Raw genomic sequence first — 22673 nt, forward strand, 5'->3', positions numbered from 1 at the left:
TGCTCCTCTGTTGTATTCTGTACTACTGCTTTGAATATACCAGGCAGAGACAGTAGAAATCGTTTATATGCAAAGTGCACCATACATTATATATACTAATTATATAATAAGGAGTTATAATGAAAATTTTCCAGCATGTTTAGGCCGCTTAAGTATGCAGTGAAATTAATTTTATGGCTAACTGTCTTATTCCTGATTTGTACTTAAAGAATATTACGCCATCCATGGAAAATACTAAACAAAGTGTCTACCTATAAATGCATGTAAGATTATAGATATTATGTAAAAAAGAACAGAAATCTTAGGTACATTTGCATTTTATTGTGGGAAAACAGATGAGACTGTGTTATGGAAGAGAACAATATGGGATTACATAATCAGAAAATTGTCGTAATACTAATGCTGAGGTGTCCAGGTATGGCTTCTTGAGCAGCTTGAGTCGTGCAGCTTTGAGGATGTAACTTTATCATCTTCTTAACGTTGTTTTTGCAGTGTGTGCGTGTGTAAATTCTGTAATAGCAATTCCTGGGAGGTTCCACTCCTAGAATGTTCCTTCTAGCTGTATGAATGAGTAAGGAAGCTGCTGTATGACAGATGACGATAATTTTTCATACAAGACAGTTCCCCTTGACTTGATGGATGCAGGGAGAGGAACCACGTTCCCTGGAAAAGCACCAGGGAGCAGCGGGAAAATGTTTCAATGTGTTTGGTAATCAAGGCAGAGTATGGTTCTTGATTAGTCTCTGAAATTGCACTGCTGAGACGAGCGATCTGAATTAAGCGTTTTTTTACCAAAGCCCTTTGCACTGCTATCCAAAAGTGTATTGTAAAAATTAATTTCCTTAAAATGCCGTGAGCAAAATTGATTCAAAATGACTTTGGCATATGCTGGACTCACTCAGTGATACTTTTCTTCATAAGCTCCTATGAGGGCCGTATACTGAGGTATTTTATATCAGGTATACCTAGTTTTAGGCTTTATTTTAAAGGGGAGTAAAATGTAATTTGCAAGTGTTTCGTGAGCTTTTGTCTGCACTGACTTAATTGAAGTCTGAGCAATCCCACCTGAAACAAACTGTTTGTAATTTCTGCATCAGTGATCAGTGGCACCTCAGCCTGCATGTGTTCAAAACACGAGTTAGGACCTGGAGGCAGCACCAGATTTGTGAGATATTGCCAGCATCCCTCGTGCTGCGAGTGTGCTGAGAATAGGGAGGCCGAAGTAGGGGGAGAAAATTGCTTTCCAGTTTTATGAAGCTAGAGTGAGTGCCAGATGATTTTTTTCCTTTGTTTTTTTTTTCTTTTTTTTCTTTTGTGAGCAGTTTGGAGTGTGGTCTTATTTTATCCTCCTGTTGAAAAAGTACCTCCAGCTCTGAAGAGACCCATCTTCATCTTGGCCTTCTCTCTGTATGATGATGTTTTATTAGATATATAGGTGCTTTGCCAGTATTGTACATTACAGAGAGTATATAGGGTCGGAAGCCTGTGAATCAGTAAAAGTGAGTGGGCCCACATTTGGGAGAAATGAAGGGATATCATCTCATCTGGCCATACACAAGATCTGGGAAAAGTATATTTGAAGAAGGCAGGATTTCTCATGCACTGCCATCTTAGAAAAGCCCCAGCTGGTGCCATCAGTGCGTTTGCCTGCAGACTTACTTGCAGGAGGGAGCGATGCCAAGCAAAGTGCCAGGAGATATGGGCAGTCCAAACAGACCTACAGCTGCATTTGGCTGCGCTGTGGGACTGTTCCTCGTCACCCAGTAACGATGTGAAAATTGCCCCGAACAGTGCAATTTATTATTTGTACAAAATGCCATCAGAATATCCGTTTTTGTCTCGCTTATGCTTGTTGTTGTGCACTAAAGCTTTGGAAGTAGAAGCCATAAAATGAAGTCAGAAAGAATTCTGACCCAAACTGATAGTCCTGAATATCAGAGGCTCATGAAAATGCATTGCTACAGAGGCACACTTTTATCTTACAAATTGCTTTAGGAGTAAAGGAATATCTCTAAACACTGAAATCGTTTTCAAAAATTCTCTATGGTTTTTGAGATAAAAAATGTCTAGCACATTTAACGGAACAGGAGATGAGCCTGCATTGCAAAAAAGAAATGAAGAGATCCTGGCAAAAAAAGCACAAAGTTTGCCATCTAAACTGACTGACCATACTGTTTATCCTTCCGTTTGTTATTAAAATGCATTGTGTTGACTCTGTTCCCTGGTTACTGTCCCAGTAGGGCAGCCATGCTATTAATCAAGATGCTAGTTAAACAATATTGTTCAGCAGAATTCCTCTATCTCTGTTTCATAACACTGACTTTATGTACAGCCTATATGCACTACCTCACTTGAAAGCTGGATGAATCAACACTGACGTAATTTTGTTGTTGTTTTTAATTTTTACAGATGCAGATTTACTTCTACAATCCCGATGACTTTGACAGTTTTGGAACAGCAGTTCTAGAAAACAGGGAAGTAGGAGCCATGGCTGTGTTTTTTCAAGTAAGTTTAAACAAGGGCTATATCCATAAACCAAAGCTTTCACCAAGTACTCTTTAATTCATTGAATTGTTTCAGGTTTAATGGATGCATCTGTTTTCTTGTTCCTACCTGTCTAAGTGAAAAATATTTCATATTGTCTATGTGTGATTTAAAATGTAAATAAGCATATTTAGAAATGTAATGAAGAATTTTGCATCAATTGTTCCAATTTTATAGCCGCTTTACAGATGCAGATTGGAGAACACATTTATCATGGAACTTCCTTCACTGCTGAAGCACATTGCTCGGGTCCCCAGAATACTAACAAACTGCTGTGAACTGATTCTGCGTAGAGAAAACTTAAAATTCAAACATAGCTTGGGAGAAAATTAATCAATACGTTTCATCAGTCTTATCTGCAGCAGCTTCTTCTAAATTGTCATAGTAACAAGTTCTTGAGGAGACCTGGTTTCCAAATGAGTGGATTTACACGTTCCCTTTTTTGAAATGCATCCTCAAAAACATGAATGCTCAGTGAGCCCATCTGTTGGTTCAGGGTACAGCCTGCTGATCGTGGTGGGGGACAGGTCAGGTCACCTGCAGCAGCATGGGGTTGGGTCAGGTTTGATCAGTAACGGGGTTTGTCCTTATACTGGCATGAGGGCGAGTTGAATGGAGTGAGTTGGAGCAACTCCGTATCACTAAGCTTAGGAGAAATTTCTTCTCAGGAAGAGTGGTGAGGAATTGGAACAGGCTGCCTAGCGAGATGGCAGAGGTGCTCAAGAAAAGGGTGGCTGTGGCACTGCGTGCCATAGAGCAGTCAGAGGCATGGGTTGACAGTTGGATCTCGGTGGTCTTTCCAACCTTGATGATTCTGTGACAAGCTTCCCAAACTAATAAGTAGCTAATGAAGATTTTGAAGTAACTCAAGCTGTTGCTTTTTCAAAGGAGAGAAGATGAGGGAAAGAAGAGCAAGGGAAAACATCAGTCCTCTGTGAGGTTTCACACTAGTTCTTACTGTGGGAGAAAATGATCCTACTGTTATGTCTGTGAAGTTGGATTAAAAAGAACATGCAAGTACCCATATGTAAATACCTCCCTTCTCTATGATGTTAGAGTGACAGGTGTGACTGTACTGCTCAAATTAAATAAGGTTGTCTTTTTTATGTCACTGCCTTTGATCAAAAGCTTTGATAAGGATAAAAGGGCGAATCCTTGCGTTGCATACATTGCTGCGACTCTGCTGACATCAGGCTAGTGGAAGTAGGCAGCACATTAAATTCATCACTGCTGATTTCTGAGCGCTTCTGTGGCGTCTCATGTTAGAGTGAAGTTGGTGGAGCTGTGGTAATTTACAGTGGCATAGCAGGATGCTTCCCCAGACTTGTTAATGGTGATGTGCTGGGGGAAGGGTTGGACAAATTGAATTTGGCCTGGCATGACAACAGTTCAAAAATGGAACAGTCAAAGTCACTGTTACGTGATTTATGTCATGATGAAGAGCTGCACGTTGTGTGTGTATGGTCTCAGAAGGAGCAAGTGCTATGTCACGGTACGCAATACATGTTCCAGCATAGTGAGTCTAAGTTTAATTGCCTGAATTTAATTGCAATTTAGTGCCCAAATATGCTTCACTTCGGCTGCATGAAATGCTGCCCCATGTCACGACGTATCCTAGTCTGCATGTGACATTTCTGCCAAAAAAAACAGTTTTTCAAGGATCTTAACAACAAATGGGACTGTTTTGTATTCCCCCCGTGCAAAGTCAGGCGCTGCCTTATCGAGCATCCCACTTTGCACAATTTTGAGGGAGCCATTGAACTCACTAAAAATACCCTCAAACAGTCTGTAATTCTGTTTAAAAAAAAAAATCTTTGATTGTAAGAGAGCTCAGACTCCTTGAGACCACAACCAGGTGTGCTGGTCCCCCGAGAGAACCAGAAATCTATACTTTTCATCATTTCTAGCCCTGCAGGCCACAGGACATTGGGCTGTAAAGTCCTGATGATGGTGCAGCTGGGCTACACTGCTCCAGGAGCCATGAAATCTGAAGCCATTACTGATAAAAAGACTGTTTCCAGAGTGATGGGAGTAAGGTAATTCCTTGGCAAAGTGGCCGAGCAACAAGTCAGTTTGTGGCTGAAAGGAAATGGTTTTCTTCCTTTTTTTTCTTTTTTTTCAGTTCCTTGCCTCTGGGTTGAAGTGATAAATCAGCAGTGTGCCATTAAACCTGTGTGTATCAGATGTTCCTTCTGGGTAGCTCTGCTCTGAGACAGAAGGCTGTCAGGGAAGATTTGTAGAGCCCAGAGCCCTCATGTTCAAAGGGCTTGTGCATTTTCTGGCCCATGAGAGGTGTGGGGTTCTCAGTGTGGGAACTGCCCATCATGGGGCCAGAGCTTGTCCCATGGAAGTGAAGATTTTGTGCTTAGGATTATTGATTGATGGTGGTAATGCTTTGCAGATCTATACAGCGTTAGATTGAGGATCTCTGCGATGGTGACCCACAACTTGAGATTTTGTTGGCTGTTTTGTTCAGAAATACCTGGTATTACTTGCTCCCCAGGGCACAGAATAAGTCTGTATTTCAGGCAACTAATTTCAAAACTGCCTTTTAAAACTGACTCTCAGAAGCTGTTGAAGCAAATGTCCCAAAGATGTCCATATCCTTACTTTGATAAACAGTTTTAACTTTTGAGTACTATTTTCATAGTCTGCTGTTTTCCATGTCTATAGCCCCATCTCTAACTCAGTTATTTAGAACATGACATTTGAAAAATATAGTAATACAAGGCACACTGTTTTGTTTGTGTTGTTTTTTTGTTTGTTTGTTTTTACAAATATATTAGAACACTGAATTGTGTGTGCTTTTCTGTGTAAATGTTTTAATGTAGAAATTATTGGCTAGGTTTGCCACTGAATCAAGACTTGGATTTTGACTAATGTGCTAATGCTGTGTTGGAATGAATGTGCATCGCACTGACTGAATTCAGGGTCTGGCATGCGTGTTTTGTTTGACTGATGTTCACAAATGTTCCCTTGAAAATCAGGTTCTCCGGTGTGTGAACATTATACTGAACTGTATAATTATTGGTGAAACATTAAATAATTAAGAACCCTCTTTCCTGGTTTTTAAATAATTTAACTTAGACTATATAAGAATTTTCCATTTTGAATTCACTGTTTCAAGGGCAATTTCCAGGTAAAGTACATTGGTTCTGAACTTGGATAATTGAAGCACTTGGAACCATACTGTAATTGCTGCTAATCACATATGTGCTTTTCTCTTTGCTTTCATTATAAATTCTGTTGATAAATTCTCTTTTTGTTGCCATGCTGCAGGTCAGTTGACCTGACAAATGAAGAACATTACTAGCTAAAATTGGGAAACAATGCTTGCATTTCCAAACTGCTGTAAGCGCACATCTCAGTAGTTCATTGTGGGCAGACACTCAGAGGGTGTCACATGAAATAGCTGTGGGGATTCTGCTGAAGGTATTTTCAATTTGCAAATGTTTTGCTAGTCTGAAATCTCTAACTGGGTTCTGAAAGCTGATTTTTGCACTGGCGTGCAAGTTTTAAAGTGAAAAGGCGTGTTGAGAAAAAGGCTCCAAAGATATGTGGGCCCTTTTCTGACCATAGCATCACTTTAAGCAGTATGCTAGGGAACATTGTACATGCAGCAAATAACGAAGCAGCAGATGATTTAGCTCCACTGAAAATTCTTGCAGACTTCTGCTCTGTAGCTCATTATTTGGGGGCAAAATGAAGTGCCTCACTGTGCAAAACACAAACAACAAGCAGAGAAACCTCAACCATGCTATACTCTACCTCTCAGGAACCTCACATTCTCAGGGAGGCCACAAGTCCACAGGAATGTGACAGAGTAGCAAAGTGACTTAGGCACCTGTCATCTCTTTTTGGTCGAATTATTTTAAAAGCTGTTCAGCTGGAACAAGCTGAAATGGAAAGAAGGAGCTCCATTCTGCTAATGCCAGGAGCTATAGTGGTCATTCAGACCATAAACATCCTTCATTAAGGGCCAGGGAATCTGTGGAAGAAGTGGCTTTTCCTTAAAGTGAGAATTGCTGTGGAAAACACTCGCTGTAGTTCGAGAAGAGGGAATCAAAATACAAAGCAGCAATGTAAGCCAAAAAGCTCTTCTGTTTGTTTTTTTGTTGTTGTTGTTATTGTTAAAGAAAACGTGTTTGTGTTTTTTAAGCAAAGATCAGAGTGTTTTGGAGAGAAATAAGTTTATGCCCATGACTTCTCCTGGCCTCCTGACATGCTTGTCAGAACTGGACCTGTCAGTTTTGGGGTTACTTGGTGCATCTCAAGGTGCAGCCAGTGCTGGTGGAAGGCTCATAATTTCCTATCCATTATTTGCAGCCAGCAGCATCCTCTTTGTCTTTACTAAAGGCTTCAGGATTTGCAGAGGCGGCGACATTGCAGTGATGGGACTCACTGGCGAGGCCCACCCGTCCGCCAAGACAGGTTGAGGTTCCAGCCCAGCAGGACACTTCAGTCTTGATTTAACAGCTCCTAACTGGAATACTTCATGTGTGTGTGTCGTTTCAGCCCGGTAAGGTTCAGCTCATTCTTAATAATATTCTGGCTCCAGGCCGCAGTTAATTGTCGGGCTGAGCTGGTTTTGAAGCAAGCCAGGAGTGAAAGGGAAGGCCCAAATCTCTCTCAGTTTCCTGAATCATCCATTCATACACATTCGTGTAATATATATCTATAAGTCACATTTAAAATGAATAGTTACTTGGATTAAATGCATTCAGAAATATTGCACAGCCCAGTTTTAACCTCTAGCAATATAATTCATTGCACACTTCACTACTTGCTTTATTAAAGCCAAACTTAAATGTGTTCAAAACAAACATATTGCTTTTGCATTTAAAATATTCATCTTTTGGGCCTGTGGTAGATTCATTACAGCAGAGAATACTTCATTCTTTGATTACTGCTGTGAAAAGACACAATACTGATTCCCTAAGCGCTCATCAAATGTTCGATAGCTCAGAAATTCAGGAGGAGGTGATGGAATTCTTGTTCCTGCAGGGAGGGCCTATAAATCTATTTTATGATTTGCAAAGAAAACCATCAGTGATTAGTTACTGTATCTCAGGTACTCAAACAAATCATCTCTAAAGAAATCAAAGTAAAAATGAATTTAAAAGTAACTTTTAGCAATGCTTTCATCATTAAAATTATCTTCCTAATGATGAGTGATGTTGATACCTCAATCACTCATGAGCTTCAGCGGTATAGGGCTAGATTTTTAAAGATAATTAGCTGCTTGGGAGCAAATATGGAGCTAATGGTGTTTTCAGAAGTACGTGGCGTAAACATCAAAAGTTTACAGGTCTTTTTCTGGGAAGCAATTTTGTTTCTCTTTTCTAATATTAAGGTTGTTGAAGAATATGTGTAGCACTAAACTTTTATAGATGGGTGTTATTTGTGTGTGAATGTCTTTATACTTGCTACTAGCTTATGTATGCAGAGATTTGCTCTTCGATGAAACAAACAAATAGTAATTGTGGCTTTGCTTTTGTAAGATTTTTGATAGTAATTCTTGGTGAGCTTCATAAAAGCAATCATTAACTTGCTTTTCACAGAGCCTAAATGAGCTAAATGCAGCATAAATCAGTGGAACACAGTCAAAGTCACTGAATATTTGACACAAATATGCCCCTTTTTGTGTGGTTCTGAAATAATAGAATTCAACTTCTAACTACCCTAGAAACTCTTTTTTCCCCCCGTCTTCCCTGCCCGTAACTGTCTCTGGTATATTCAGTGGCTAACTGCTTTAGATGCTGTTGCTATTTGGATAACCATATCTGGTAGGACACCAGGATCTCATTGTCCCTTGGCACTGCCCTAATTTTACATCTTCCTTCTTGCAACACTTCTTGAAAGTCTGAGCAAAACTTAATTTCGAAAATGAGAATGAAGAGGAAGTGTGCCCTTTCCCTGGAACGTTATTATGTCCACCTACATGAATCATAATCACTGCTTCAGTGTTTAGGCAATATCTTAAAGGTGATTTGCGGTAGCTCAAATAACGTGTAGCATCGTTAACATGCAGGGCATCACCCAGAGTTATTGAGAGGCTTTTCATTTATTTTAATAGACTTCAGATACATGTAAAGACCTTAAAATTAAATTACAGTATTAATTCTTTTAATGGTTACAGTAGAACTCCTGGTATTTTATTAATAGTAGCTTATGAATAATAAAACTATTATTATTGATTAGGAGTATTATTTAGTAATTAGTACAGGGTGGTTTTTTTTAATTATCTTCATAAAATGAAAATGCATGTAGGTTAAAGCTATTTATTAAATGCCTTCTGAAAGTGTAATTTATTTTTGTCAAAGTGCATGCATACATATTAGTAACCCTCTGTGGAACAGAAGATGAGCAAAACAATCTGAAATGTGTTCTTAGCAGCTGATGTACAGTTTCCAAGTATTTGTAAATCACTGCAGCTTTTTAAAGCTACTAGTCATTACTAATAAAAGCAGTACTACGGCCTTCGTATAGTTGAAGAGTAATATATAGAAGTAGAAAATATGTACCCCAAGGTATAAAGGTTGAGTAAATGTGAACAGGCAGAGTCTGTAGAGCAGTGAGAATACATTTTTTCTGAGAAAAACCTTGTGCAATACGATTGATACATAGCAAAAGGAATCATTTCTGGAGTAGAGAAATACTCACCCAACTTTCCAGTAAATAGATGGAGATAGACCTATCAAAACATGACAGTTACTTTGCATTGTGGAGGATTTAAATATAAAATTATGAGTATTTCTTAAAGCCTGCTAGATTTGGGTTGAGTTCAGAGTGTGAATGGCACTGAACAGCCTCCAGAGCCGTCTCTGTAGCCAAAACATGTAAGTTTGGGTGCCTAACAGTCAGAGCCCATGCTGATCTAAGAACCTGCATTAAAACCCCATTGATTGGAAGCTAGGTTTGGATAGAAGGCAAAAATTCAAGGGAAATGTTTGTTTCTAAAAGAATGTGTTCTACCTTTCAGTTAAAGAAAACAAAAAGAATTTTTAAACTAAATCCAGAATCTGCATGTTCAGATTTTTATTTTGTTTCAACTTCTCTTGAAACTTTGAGAAATTTGAATATTTTTGAATATTTTATGTAAAGGAAGAAAGCAAGAGGAGAACAGATGGGGAATAGCTCTGTGACTGAAGAAGTAAATATATAGCCAGTTTCAGTTTTGGTGCTCACTGACTTTCAAGTGCCTAACGAGACTTTATCCTTGCTCTGTTTCATACCTTTGTGCAGTTTTGTCATTTTTCGTATTTTGTTCAACAGTAAAAAAGGATTCTGTAATAGGGCTCTTCATCCTTTATTTCAGGACATAAACGTTTGGCCTGCCTCTTGAGAGTACTAAGCAAACAACTCCTGTCCAAGTCTGGAGTTCCGCAGACTGTTATCTGTGGAGCAGGCTGCTGCAGTACTGCAAATAAGAGCAAAGAAGCAGTGGCACAGGTTGCCCAGAGAGGTGGCGGATGCACCGTCTCTGGAGACATCCAAAGTCAGGCTGGATGGACTCTGAGCACCTGACGGAGCTGTAGGTGTCCCTGTGCATTGCGGGGGAGTTGGATCAGATGACCTTTAAGGGTACTTCCAACTCAAACGATTCTGATTCTATGAAACTTTCTGTTGACTGACACCAGAAGCACTTTTGCTTCTGGGGTCTCTGCTGAGCCCAGGCTCCTGGTAATCCCCAGCTCACATCCCATACAAACACGAGCCAAGTTCCTCTCGGTTTGCAGAGCACCATGCTTGCTCATTCACGTGGCTGCACGTTTGCTGTGCCTCACTCGTGAGAAGGAGCCCATGTGGCCAAGCACGAGGCTGCTAAGAGCAGAGGTGTTCACACAGCAGCCTGAACATCGGAGCAGGCGTGCCTGGAGGAACAAGTACAAATGCGTGAGCGAAAGGGGGGCTGGATCTGGAGGCAGACAGACTGACAGGGCGGCTGAAACAGATCGTTCTTGGAAGCAAACACATCGTTCTGCTTCTGCTTGCCTGTGTTCTGCCAAGAGGCATTTGCAGTCTCTAGATCATGATGGCTGCAACCTGCTGTGTTGAAACTTTTCTATCCACAGGCTGACTGTGTGGTGTAGAAGGATAATCTGCCTTATGTGCGCCCAAGCAATCGCCGTCCTGTCCCTTCTTCTCTGCAGCTGCATGAACTCATGGCATTTTCCACTGAGGCAGAAGAGCAGGAAGCCCCACTTTATGTCAGATGACGCCAAAATGCAATCCTTTCAATGGCAATCTTTTTATCAGGTTAAGTTTTAGGGAGCACAGTCTGTGCAGAAAGTGATGTCATGTGGCTCTTTGTGCAGCACAGGGTGAAATACCAGAGTGCACAGAGAGACTTTGACTTTTATTTTCTTTTTAATTTCAGGTTCCTATAGAGAAAGAAATGCTGTTTCCAGTGTGTCTGGAACAACCTCTAACTAAAGACAAAAATTAGATAATTTTTTCCCTCAGTGGACTATAAATGCCTTCTTAACTGCCAGGTCTCATAACTTGTGCTGCTGCTCCCCTGGTCTGATAAGGGCAGCTCCCGGTTGTGGTGTGCTGCTGGGTGACTTTTGGTTTTTGTGATGAATCACATTCCATTGCTTTTTGTTTTTAATGGGAACATCACAATGAGTGATGCTAGGAAGGAACTGTAAACTTTTTTTGCAGTTGAGAGGACTTGGACCCCAAAGCAGTGCAAACCTGCAAATCTGAGAAACACTTTCGGTGTGTTTTATGGTGTCTCTGCTCAATATCTTGAACGATCTGCTGTAACCATTAATGTGAGCTGGTTGTGTGCTTTGCATGGGGAACAGGTCTCTGTGCTCTTCTGGCTTAATGATCGTCTGAATGTCAGGATCGCTATCTTTCAGTTTACAGCATTGTAAATGATTTTGACGTGCAGCTTTTTTGCTCCCCAATGCTTATTAATTAATATATTATGATTAATCCCAAGTGGGATGCCGTTATTAACTTGCTTCATTAAATTACGTACCAATTTGTTAGCCTTAATTTTCGTAATTGTCCCCTTATATTTTAGTGGTTTTGTTTGAATAACTTGCCCTAAGAACTCGATCAACACACATCTGCGTATTCGTTTGCCTCCCTTTCCTTTCCTTTCCTTCGCCCTTGATGTTCCAAAGTGGAGTCAGCGTAGGAATTATTTAGTGTCGAATGTCAGCATCTGAAGTGCAGTAATTTACTTCTCTGTGATTTAAAAATATCCTGCCTTAAAAAAATAAAATCGTTTTGTAGTCATGCAGAAAAAAAAAACCCAACCTTTAAATTGATAGAAAAAATCTCGTGGAGTTTTTTCATTACCAGACTCCTGAAAATGACACTTAGATGTCTAATATGTAAAAATTACAGTCGTCAGTCTATAATCTCACCCCCTCTGTGGTTCAGGAAGATTGATACTCAGGAAGTCTGCTGATTATAACCATTAGACTAAAAAACAAATTAGTTCCCTAACTGCAGCAATGCCTTTTGCATTTTTCTTCAGTGTGCTTTGTTGCTGTGTCACTTTGCCATTTCTTCAGACATCGCACGGCAGAGCTGGGGCAGGATGCCAGCAGAGCTGGGGCAGAGCTTGAGGACTGCAGCCTCTGGTGTGTGCTTTGGGGGGACACCAGCTCCTTGTGGAGGCTCTCTTTGTGTCTTTGAGGACTGAGAAGTCATTGAAACTGCCTTGTTTTCTTTCCTGCAAGTACCCTTTCTCATCTCTGCAGCAACTGCTTCATCCTCCGTCCTTCTCACACGTTCCCAAGCTGGTGCATTCTGATTTGACCTTTTTGTTTAAGAAAAAGGGAGAGAGGTTGGAAATAAAGCATCTATTTTTGCTCTCCAAGTCTTTGGAGAGTTTTGTTAGAATTGGTCTTAGTTACAGAATCAAAGGAGAAATAAAGCTGTATGTTCATCTCCTTTCCCTTCTCCTCTCTCCCAAACAGAGCAGCTGCCTCTGAATAACTCTGTTTTCTCCCTCTTGTTAAACATTCAGCCTGGATTCCTGGAAGATCATTTTTTATGTCTCTTTGCCTACCTCCTTTTTAAATTTAATTCAATTTATTTTTCTGCAAAGTCCGTCCTCTGCAGCCATCCAAGACACAGACCCCATTTGTCTCTCAGAGGACTAATCAAGTATAGGTGGTTTACATGCAGGGGTCGTAGACACTGAGATCCAGGAACTTAGAATGATAGAATCACTAAGGCTGGGAAAGGCCTCTCAGATCATCTAGTCCAACCACCCAGCTACCACCAATACCACCCACTAAACATGTCCCTAAGTCCCAATGTCCCATCTATCCTTTCCTTAAATGCATCCAGCTCTCAGGTCCACGTGAGGCACAGTCCTGCTGGATGTTGCACAGTGTTTGTGTAGCCCTTAGAAAAGCAGCACTAGTTTTCATCCTCTCATTCCATGGAGCTGCAATGTCTCTGGTTACCAGTTAACGTTAGGGCACACATTAAGTAAGAGTGTGGGATCCATTCATAAATGATTGCCGAGTTTCACTTTGTACCATAAAAGAAATTGGTTGTAAAGTCTGAATATATAAAATAGATGGGTAAAATCGGGACTCCCTTTGCCTTCAGATCTCCTGGCTCAGAAGGAAAAGTTATTCTTATTAAATTTAAGCTGTTCTGCCTGAAGAATTATTACTGTAGTTCTCAGATACAACAGTGCCAAGTTTCTCCTAGTATTGGCAATAATAAACAATGCAAGCTTCAGACAGAATTTCCTGGGTAGCATACCAAATGTTCTAGAAAACCTGCTCGGACAGCAGCTAATACATTTTTAATACAAATAAAACATAATTCTTTAGTCTCGTTTCAGTGTGGTCCCTAAGGTAGAAAAGTATACCGACAATGCATAATTTATATATTTGTTTGAAGTGTTTACCCAGATACTCCATTCACAAAGTCTCTTGTTGTTAATGGGTTGCTCTGAGATGTAAGAATCACTTAGGGCTTGCATTGTGCAAATAAATGGAACATGTCGTTTCTGTGCAGTCAGCGAGGCAGTTCCCTCATCATCTTAATCGTGCCCTCACCAAGTCGCAGAGCAGGTCCAGCTGCAGAGTCAGGAAGTTTTGCTTGGGCTCCGTGTGCTGTGAAAGCATGGAAGTGGAAGAGAGAGGCTGGGAGCAGGAAGGTGCTGCCCAGCCCATTACCGCCCCAGTTATTGCCACTAACACATATGGGTTCCTATATCATTCCCATATATTGCACATAATGCAGAGCAAGCATGCATTAAAAAACCTCTCAGCCATTCAGTTACAACCTCTTGTAAATGACTGCAAATGCAGTGTTCAGGTTCCTGCCAGAGGGTCGAATTGTTGCTGGCTTTTGTCATCTCCAGTGTCTGTGCTGCAGGACGGCTGTGGGAGAGATGGGTGTTGAGGGTTTTCTTTCCAGGGGTCAAAGAAAGGCAATGAAAGTAAATCAGAGTCTAGGCTGGTCTCTTTCTTTATGTCTTTTTAGAGGTAGACATTTATATGTATGGCTGATGGCTTAACTGATAATGCTGATGGCATATCACCCCCAAAATAATTCTGGCTGAGATGGCGGCTTGCCCAGAGTAATCCTCCTATCTGATGTTATACCTCCTGTGAATCTAAATCAGAAATCCTCAAGTTCATAGGGCGGAGCTGAGGGCGGGTAAGCCTGGGAATCCTTTTGCAGCACATTTTACTTGTGTTCAGATGTCTTCTGCCTTTGGTGCTCACTGAAAGCACGTTAATCCAGGGGAGATAGGGAGTTTGGAAGGAGCTAAATGGTCCCAGTTTGAGTAATATTAAATTCTCCTCTGTTTTAAGTTCAGGTGCGCTTAATCAGAGCTCTTTGAACAAAACCAGCAAAGAAGCTGGGATGTGCTTTTATGAGCATTAAGCTCTACTGGAGATAGATGAGTCAAGAATGCCAGTCACAGTCTTCTGTGCTGAAAATTGAAGTATGTGTTAAATAAAGATTGCTTAAATCTGTTCACAGCACTTCTAACAGTGAGTTTGCAGAGGTTTGCAAGATGGAGCAGGATTTCTCTTATGAGCTTGCAGTGTTTCGCAGCACTGAGAGGACTGAGAAGCCAAAGGAAAGCTGCTGGGCTGATACAATCCAAAAGTATTTAGCTGCTGATTGTAACTGCACAATTTCTGTGCATCACAAATACATTGTGAGGCAGTCATTATCAAAAATAAAAGAGATTTTCTGAAAGAAGGTGTGGGGTTTTGCCACATGCATACTGTATCAAATGAAGCCGAACCACAGATTTGGCAAACTGTTCTTTGTGAGTAATGTGAAATGATGTACCACATTAGAAAGCAGCTTGGTTATTACAAAGCCTTGCTTTGGATAGAATGGATTTTTTCAGCGTAAAATTCATCTTCACTTGCTGCAAGAATATTGCTAAAACAGATTAACTTTGAATCTCAGTGTATTTTATAGTGTCTCGTGTTATTTTAAGGCTGTAAATATATTAGCTGATCTGTAAGCTTCGCTTAAGTTACTGCTTTCTGGGGTTTAGGAGAAATAAGATCTCATTATGCAGGAACTGGGATGATTGAATTAAATCACCCCTTGTGATAAACATTCTCCCTCAGAATCATGCCACCAGGTCAATATTTAAAAGCAGCTGTATGGATAAGTGTTGATTAGAAAGCACAGCTCCATAACCCTAACAGTGAAGCTTTGTGTGTTTTATTTATGATTTGTAGGGCACTGTCTACATGCCTGTATATTAGTAACAGCCAATGTAAAGTTTTCTTACTCCTTCTCCCCCCAGCTCCATTGCCACCTTGCAAACCTTCTTTATCATATCTCAATCCTATAAAAACACCTCATGTAATTTAAAATGCTCCTGTGTGAAACATGATTAAATCTATCACTTTTCAAAGAATTTATTTCTGCATTTTGCATTGTAAGCTGCTGGAAATACATGCTTTTCTATCCTGCTGCATTTCACGGGAGGTGTGAGCAGGTAGTTCCCCATAATGTTAAACAGGCAGCGTAAAGATACCAGTCATATGAAACTCTAGGGGAATGTTTGGGGATGCTCTCCTTTTACCAGCTCATTACCAGTGATACAGCTAAGCAGACTGGTTCCTTCTGCTGCTCCACATATCTACAGAGACGTATGGTATTTCAGCTAACACACTCGCCTTCCATAGTAGCACACAGCCCTCCCTGCTTTGTGGCTAGACTTGTCTCTTCTCGTAACTTGGGCAGAGAATTAAAGACCAGAGCAGAACTGGCTGCTGCGCCTGTCCAGGTGGAGCTGTTTGGTGGTCTCCCTGTTGTGGATGAAGACATCATCATTTCTGAGCCTGAACTTGTTATCAAGACCTGCTTCACACTGCTCCTCAAGTAGGTCTGGATACCTCTCTGTGGACAGATGGCAGTGGGAGAAGGGGGTGATGCCTGGGCAGGTGGCACCGCCTCGAAGTGCTGCGGGGCCATATGGGCACTTGAGTTCTGCAGAAACTTGCTTTGTGCCTGCCGTACAGCTGGCTGCTACCACACCTGTCTAATAGAGTTGCTGAAAGGCTGTATGAATTCATGCTGAGCTATGGAGATTATCTCTGTCAGCTGTTCTTGTGTCAGAAACAATTTTTTTAATGCTGCATTCATGTCGTAAGTGCCCAGCCTTTGTCTGCCTTTTGGGAGAGACCGACTTTCTTCTGACGTCTGCTTGTTTTGCATCTGAGACATATAACCAGATTTTTCTGTTAAAAATGGAAGATTTATTATGCCTTCCTTAACATGGCATATATGAAAATGCTTGCTGTCCCCCCCATAAATCCAAATGTAGACAGAGTGCAAGTGCATTTGTGTCCTGGGATGAGAGATAACGACCTTAAGGTATGTCAGGGGAGATTCAGGTTGGATATAATGAAAAACTTACTTTCAGAAAGTGGTGAGGCTTTTGCACAGGCTGCCCAGGAAGGCGGTGGAGTTCACCATCCCTGGAGGTGTCCAAGAACCATGGAGATGTGGCACTGAGGGATGTGGGCAGTGGGGATGGGTTCAGTTTAGACTTGGTGATCTTAGTAGTCTTTTCCAACTGAATGATTCTATGATTCTACTGTTGCACTGGGATTACCAGTCTACGGAGAACAGGTAATGTTACAGCATGCAGCTCTGGGAAGCCTTTGATCCTCACAGCAGCTGTTGGTGCAGTGCTCCTTGTATGCGTGTTACACCTGAACTGGGATGTAAACTCTATTGGGTCTTGGTTATTTGGGAGAGAATTGTCTGCACAACCTGGCAGTGAACATAACCCTCTGCAGTCCTCTGAGGACTGCTTTCACAGAGCATTGGCTTTTAAGCTTGCTTCATTCCAGCTCAAGTGTTTGGCAGGGGAGAGCCTAACGCAGCTTGTGGTGTCGGTCATAGGTCATCATATGATGGTGGTGCCATCAAAGGACTGTGCATCCTGACACATTCTGAGAAGAGAGATGACATTTTTTTCTAGAAGTAGGTACCAAAACTGGGGTCATGACTGAAGTGTGTGCCGAGAGTCGGGTAGCCCAGCTGACTGCTCACGGCATTGGTGGTAGGATCACAGCCAGCATACATGATGTGTGGACACTCAGGAGTTAAAGCCCTGAGGAAAGTAAACATCTGAAAATAAAAGGTGGGTACCCTGGCAAGCAGATTCAGAGAGTGTGGGAGAGGAGATGAAGGCTTCCTGAGAGCATTCCTGTGTACACCCGCCTGCAGGAAGCTTCTCCATCGCTCTGGGTCAGACTCAACTTGTGAGAAGAGCACCTTTTGTTCTAACCACGTTTTGTTCTAACCACATTTTAAGTTTTGTTTTAAATCACATTCAGTTGAGTTTCATTTCTTCTCTCAAACCTTTACCTAAGAATTTGAGATTCTGGCAATTTTGAAGCTACATCCTGTGCAGGAGGAGGGCTCTCTGATCAGAGGCAGAGCACGAAGACCCCCTCCACGGCTGGGTCAGACTTGGCAGAAGCTCCACAAAGCTGTAAGGAGCCTGTGGAGCAGAGGCATGAAGGGTAGAGCATCCTGAGGAGTTCTGTGGCTTTAAGACTCACCTACTCGCCATGATTGAACAGCATTCACTTTGCCACTGCTGAAATGTAGAACATCTTGAAACAAGCGTACATGTCATGTTAGTTTTTGTGTTTCTTTGTATTTCAAGAGGAAGAAACTGCTGCCACAAACTCAATGTTTCCCAGGCTTTTAATGCACTTGTATTCGAAGTGCTTTTTTTTCCTTCACAGCAATTTCCCCATTTCCTCTCAGCACAAGCCATGATACTTGTTGAAATGTTTTTGTAAGGAAACGAGTGAGTTGTTGGGTCATTCTAGCCAAGTGAAAAACAAACAGCTTGACATATGATCCTCACTGTTGTGTGTAGTGTAACACCAGTGAAATAAGACGGGTTTTCTGAGCTATACTTCTGATGCTTCAGGAACATGAGTAGCGTAGAAGCAGCTGAGATGAAAAGTGAGGGCCACATCCTGCCATTCTTAGTTCAGTGGTTTAAAGAACATTTAGGCGAGAACTGCTTCCTCTTGTCTGTTTTTTGGGGTTCTGCTGCTGGCACCCACCCTGGCTCAGGGATGTCTCTGGGTGCACCTCCACCTCCTGCCCTCCAGCAAAGATGCCCTTGGCAGCCCTACAGGTGGGCACTGTGCCCTTTTTGCTGCAGTCCTAGTTTCCCTGGGCCTAGCCTGCTTGCTGACCAGGCTCCTGCATGTCCTCTATGCAAAGGTATCTGGAAAGAGACACAGGGATTTCTTGACGGTGCAGGAGGAGGAGAGGAGAGGCGACAGAACCGTGCGAGGGATCTTGAGGGGGTGATCTGGAACGGTTTGGGAAGAGGAGACGCTGTAATGTTGGAGGAGACAGGAACAGCTCCCCGAATGGAGAGAAAGAGTGAGGAGGATGTGGCAGGTGGGCGATGGGAGAGGGAGGTGGCTCAGAAATGAGAGCGGAGGCGTGAGAGAAATTCTGAGGATGAGCTGGTGCTTTCTACCTTGGGTACCGCCAGTACTGAATGGAATGAGGGCCTGGCATTTTGAAAAGCTGCAAGCATCTGCAAGAAGTTAAATGGCATTGAAAATTTACATAAGATGAGGGAAAAAAATCAAGAACTTGCTTCAGAGGGAACAAAACCGTATTATAGTTGACAGACTCGCTTCTCCTCTTATGCCAGAAAGCTATTAATGATCGGCACCGATCTAAAATTGGGTTCTCGTACCACAAAGACTCCCGGAAACTGGAGTGCTCTCCCGGCCCACAGCTTCATTAGATGTAGGAAAGGAAATTTGTTTTAGCTCCCGCGTCAGTTTCAGGGATCAGTTCACACCAGCCTACTTAAAAACGAGCCAAAAGGAGCGATGCGCGAACCACGGTGGAGTTTTGTGTTTCAGAGCAGGAGATAAAAATTCTGCCCTACAACAATTTGTTTTCACTGGTTTTCTAATCTAATTGTGAACTGAGGTGTGGTTGTCATTGGGGAAGTGGCTGTGTAACTTAATTGACATTTCTGCATCCTTTGTGTTTGTGACTCATAGATGCCGGCTTGAGTCATCTGGCGCTGGCGGGCTGGAGAGAGCGGCTGCTGCAGTCATGGGGAAATGAGCTGAGGGCAACACCGAGAGAGAGAAAAATGGGGACTTTTCATGTAGAATGAAAGAGAGATGTTGGGAAGCTGAGACAAATCCTTTTCTTCATTTTAAAGGGGAGATTGCTGTGACCTCAGTCACCAAAATCCTTTATTGGCTAGAAGAGAGGAAAAAGGCTGGAAATCTCTGCTGCATCCAAGGCAAGCTTAGCTGGAACAATTATATTACAGGCTTCTGCAAAATGCTGGCATTAGAAATGCCCGTCTGAGCTGTTCCCTTCCACCCTACACATTTTGCCCAGCATATTTTATTTTCTGGTTTAGCCACCAGGATTTGTTGTTTTGTTTTCAGGGGGGAAAAACAAAACGGAATGCATTTTTTTTCTCACTTGCACGTTTGTCCCACACTCAAGTCAGGAGCATAAGGAAATGCAGGCTATCTTCCATTCTTGGTTCTGCAGTTCTGAGTAGAGCCTTTCCAAATGTGTGAAGCTGTATACCAAAGAGTGGGTGCTGGGTGATGATCCGGCGCTCCTGATGCTTTTTTCATTACACCGTTCCATTTTCTTCCTTACTTTAGGTCACAGTGATTATTTTTTTACCTAAAAACTCCTATAAACTGGGCAGATTGTGGGAACTCTAAAGCAGACCAAACTTTTTTTTCTCTTTTTCTTTAACTCGGATGGTGAGAGCAGTTTATAACTGATGGCAGTTTTTATAAAATAGGCTCCATCCTGATAAAATGTTACCCCCTGGTGTGTCATTTTTCCAGCTGAACTGCTGGTAGGATTGAGAGATCTTGCACACTACTGCTTAAATAAGTAGACTACATGCTCTATGAAGAAATCATATTATTTTCTCAGAGGAGAACAAGTAGGCTCAGTGCACCGAAATTGCTTTAAATAAACTTACAGCCACTCTTGCCTTTTTTGCGCAGCTGCAGATGGTACAGTCCATCAATCAAGCTTCCTTGGCTTTGAGAATCTGCTGCTGAAGCTGTCTTGGCCTCTGTGTTGCAATTACATTTTTGTCTTTTACAAAGCTTTGTGTCTTCAATATTCTATTGCTCCTAATCAGATTGTGCTTTTGGGCTGCACATATCTTTTGTTGTTTTTTTTTTCCTTAGAGATACGCTTATTAAGATCTTTCAATAATTTGTTAATTGAATGTTCTATTCACTTAAAGTAAATTAGCTGTGTTGTGCTTTTGAGGTGCAAGAATGCTTTGGTGAAATTAATGCCTACGAGTCTACCTCTATCATTGGTGTGAGTCAAACTTCAGGTAGATGAGTGGCTTACAAAAAGAAAGGAAAATGCATTACTGGCTGTTTTTTACCATCCTAGATGTTGCAACACTTGTGGTACTGAATGGAGGTAATGTTTGGGGGCAGGCTGTAAACGTTGCTCAGCCAGGTGTGCTCATCAGTCAGTGCTTCTGCCTAGTAGCAAAGAAACTCGGCATCACAAGCAGAGCATAAGCTGAGTTGAGCAAAACTGACTCAGCCTTTGAGTAGTGAGTGGATAGAGAAAACATACTCTGCTAATCTACAGCCTAGTTTGTCCCATCCTTGTCTAAGGATGTCTGAAACTCCCTCAGGACCACATGCAGCTGATTCAAAGCCAGCTGAGGTTGAGAGGAGCTGTGGTTGCATCCATCACAAGTGGCTGAGTTGCACTCGAACGAACGGGGGCAGCCAGAACACCTGACCTCAAAGTGAGCTCAATAGCTTTTAAAACCATTTTGGATTTTTTTTTTTTTAAAGTGCAGCTTTCTCTTTGGCACTGCTAGTTAATATCTTACTGTAGACACCCTCCAAAGCTGTGCTGAAATATGAAGTTAATACATCACTAGCAAGCTTTCAGTCAGAATGATGTATTATTCAAAGTGGAATTAGCTAGAAGGATCAATGAGCACCCATTATTCTATTTAAAATAATCATTGGAAGATTCATTAACTTCCCCCCCCCCTTTTCAAACAACACAGTCAATGAAACATCCAGGAACATCCCCTCTGCCAGTATCTGCTCCTCTGTGTCTTTAATATATTTTCATTCATAGAAGGATTGTTAACACCTGAAACCCAAAACCCAGATTTAACCTAACAGAATTTGCCTTCAGATCACTGATCCTGAAACCAGTTGCCGTGGGCAAAGGCAAGCGCAGCTCTAATACACATTTTTTTAAAAATCAAAGGTCATGGCAGTATCTGTGTGAAATAGTGCATGTGCCAGGCTAAGGTTCAGTGTCACATCTTGCCTGGGTACCTGTTTTCTCTCTGGTTTTAGACATGAGCAGCAGTTTAAAGTATTAAGGGGGCTGTTTCCATTTCATGTTTTCCCTTACAAAGACATTCTGCAGGACACACTTTGGGCAGTTCACTCATTACACAGCAAATGCTTCCTGGCTCCCAGCTCACCTCCGTGAGGCTGCGGGCTCTCGGCCAGATTTGTCCTTTTGCATCAACTCTTACGGGAGATGCACAGTCATAGCAAATGGGAGAAAGGGGTGAATGGAAGAAAATATCATCTGTGGAGGAGCAGGAACGGATCGTTTTTGGATCATTTGGTGCCTGTGAAAGTGAAAAATTGAGAGCACCAAATCCACCCTGTCATTGTGCTGGGAGCTCTGTAGGCATTTTCTTGCTTTCATGGATAACTCAGTGTGCTGCAGCTTTGTCTGCTATCCCTTTTCACCCATCATTTCTCCTAAAAAAAAAAGTCCTAATAAATATTTCCTACTGCATTTCAAAGCAAAGTACATGTAAACTCTTTTATATCAGTTCATCCACATTCCAGATCCATCTGAAATATTTCACTTCCTCTTATTCAAAAATATCTGAGAAATTAAATATTTATGCACGGCCAGATTTTACAATGTGGACTTCAAAAGGGAGAGCAGAGAGAGGTGAGACAATGGGCTGTGTGCAGAGCAAAAGGGTGCGTTCCACAAAGCCAGGATGTGTATCCTTTTTACTGCTGCAGGGATAAGGCGTGATTGTTCAGAAGGACCACGAGTACTCAAGCTATTAGCTGGCTCTAAAATAATTTAACCCTAGAGGCAAGAAAGAATTTGAAGATCACCAGCAATACGCCGAGTGTCTTCCCTTTGAGAAAAGTGTGTTTCTTTTCACTATGGTTATCTTGAATTTTTTGAAATTCTCTTGCTGTAATGATAAAATATATATATACATTGAGTGAGATAATGTTTGCATTACTGAAATTCTGCTGATTTCTGCTCTATCCAGTGAAAATCAGGTACAGTGCCATAGAGGTTGCAGGCTGGCATCTGTCCAACGGCACTGCACCGATAAGGGAATAAGTTGTTTAACCATGTTGGTTGTCCTGAAACCTTACAGGACAATTTAATCTCTGCAACCTCGTTAATTTATAGTAGGTTTGTTGGTTTTTTTTTTCTTAGCTATTTGTACAGCATGTTCGGAGACTCGAGTATTTGGCTGGTGAACTGTACATCTTAACCATGAGCTGAATGGGAGCTGAAGGCATGCAGTGAGGGGGAATGTTACCCCTGACTCTCACCATTGTAAT

General features: G+C 41.7%; 1 protein-coding gene across 1 annotated transcript in view; it reads left to right on the plus strand.

Moving 5' to 3' along the window:
- PTPRG (protein tyrosine phosphatase receptor type G) overlaps nucleotides 1-22673 on the plus strand; it is a 301167-nt gene that overhangs the window by 167470 nt on the left and 111024 nt on the right. Inside the window, exon 5 of the mRNA XM_031555513.1 lies at nucleotides 2410-2505. Coding sequence (XP_031411373.1) covers nucleotides 2410-2505 — 96 coding nt within the window. The remainder of the gene's footprint in view (nucleotides 1-2409; nucleotides 2506-22673) is intronic.

Source organism: Meleagris gallopavo, chromosome 14, assembly GCF_000146605.3.
Source record: "Meleagris gallopavo isolate NT-WF06-2002-E0010 breed Aviagen turkey brand Nicholas breeding stock chromosome 14, Turkey_5.1, whole genome shotgun sequence".
Lineage (NCBI taxonomy): Eukaryota > Metazoa > Chordata > Aves > Galliformes > Phasianidae > Meleagris > Meleagris gallopavo.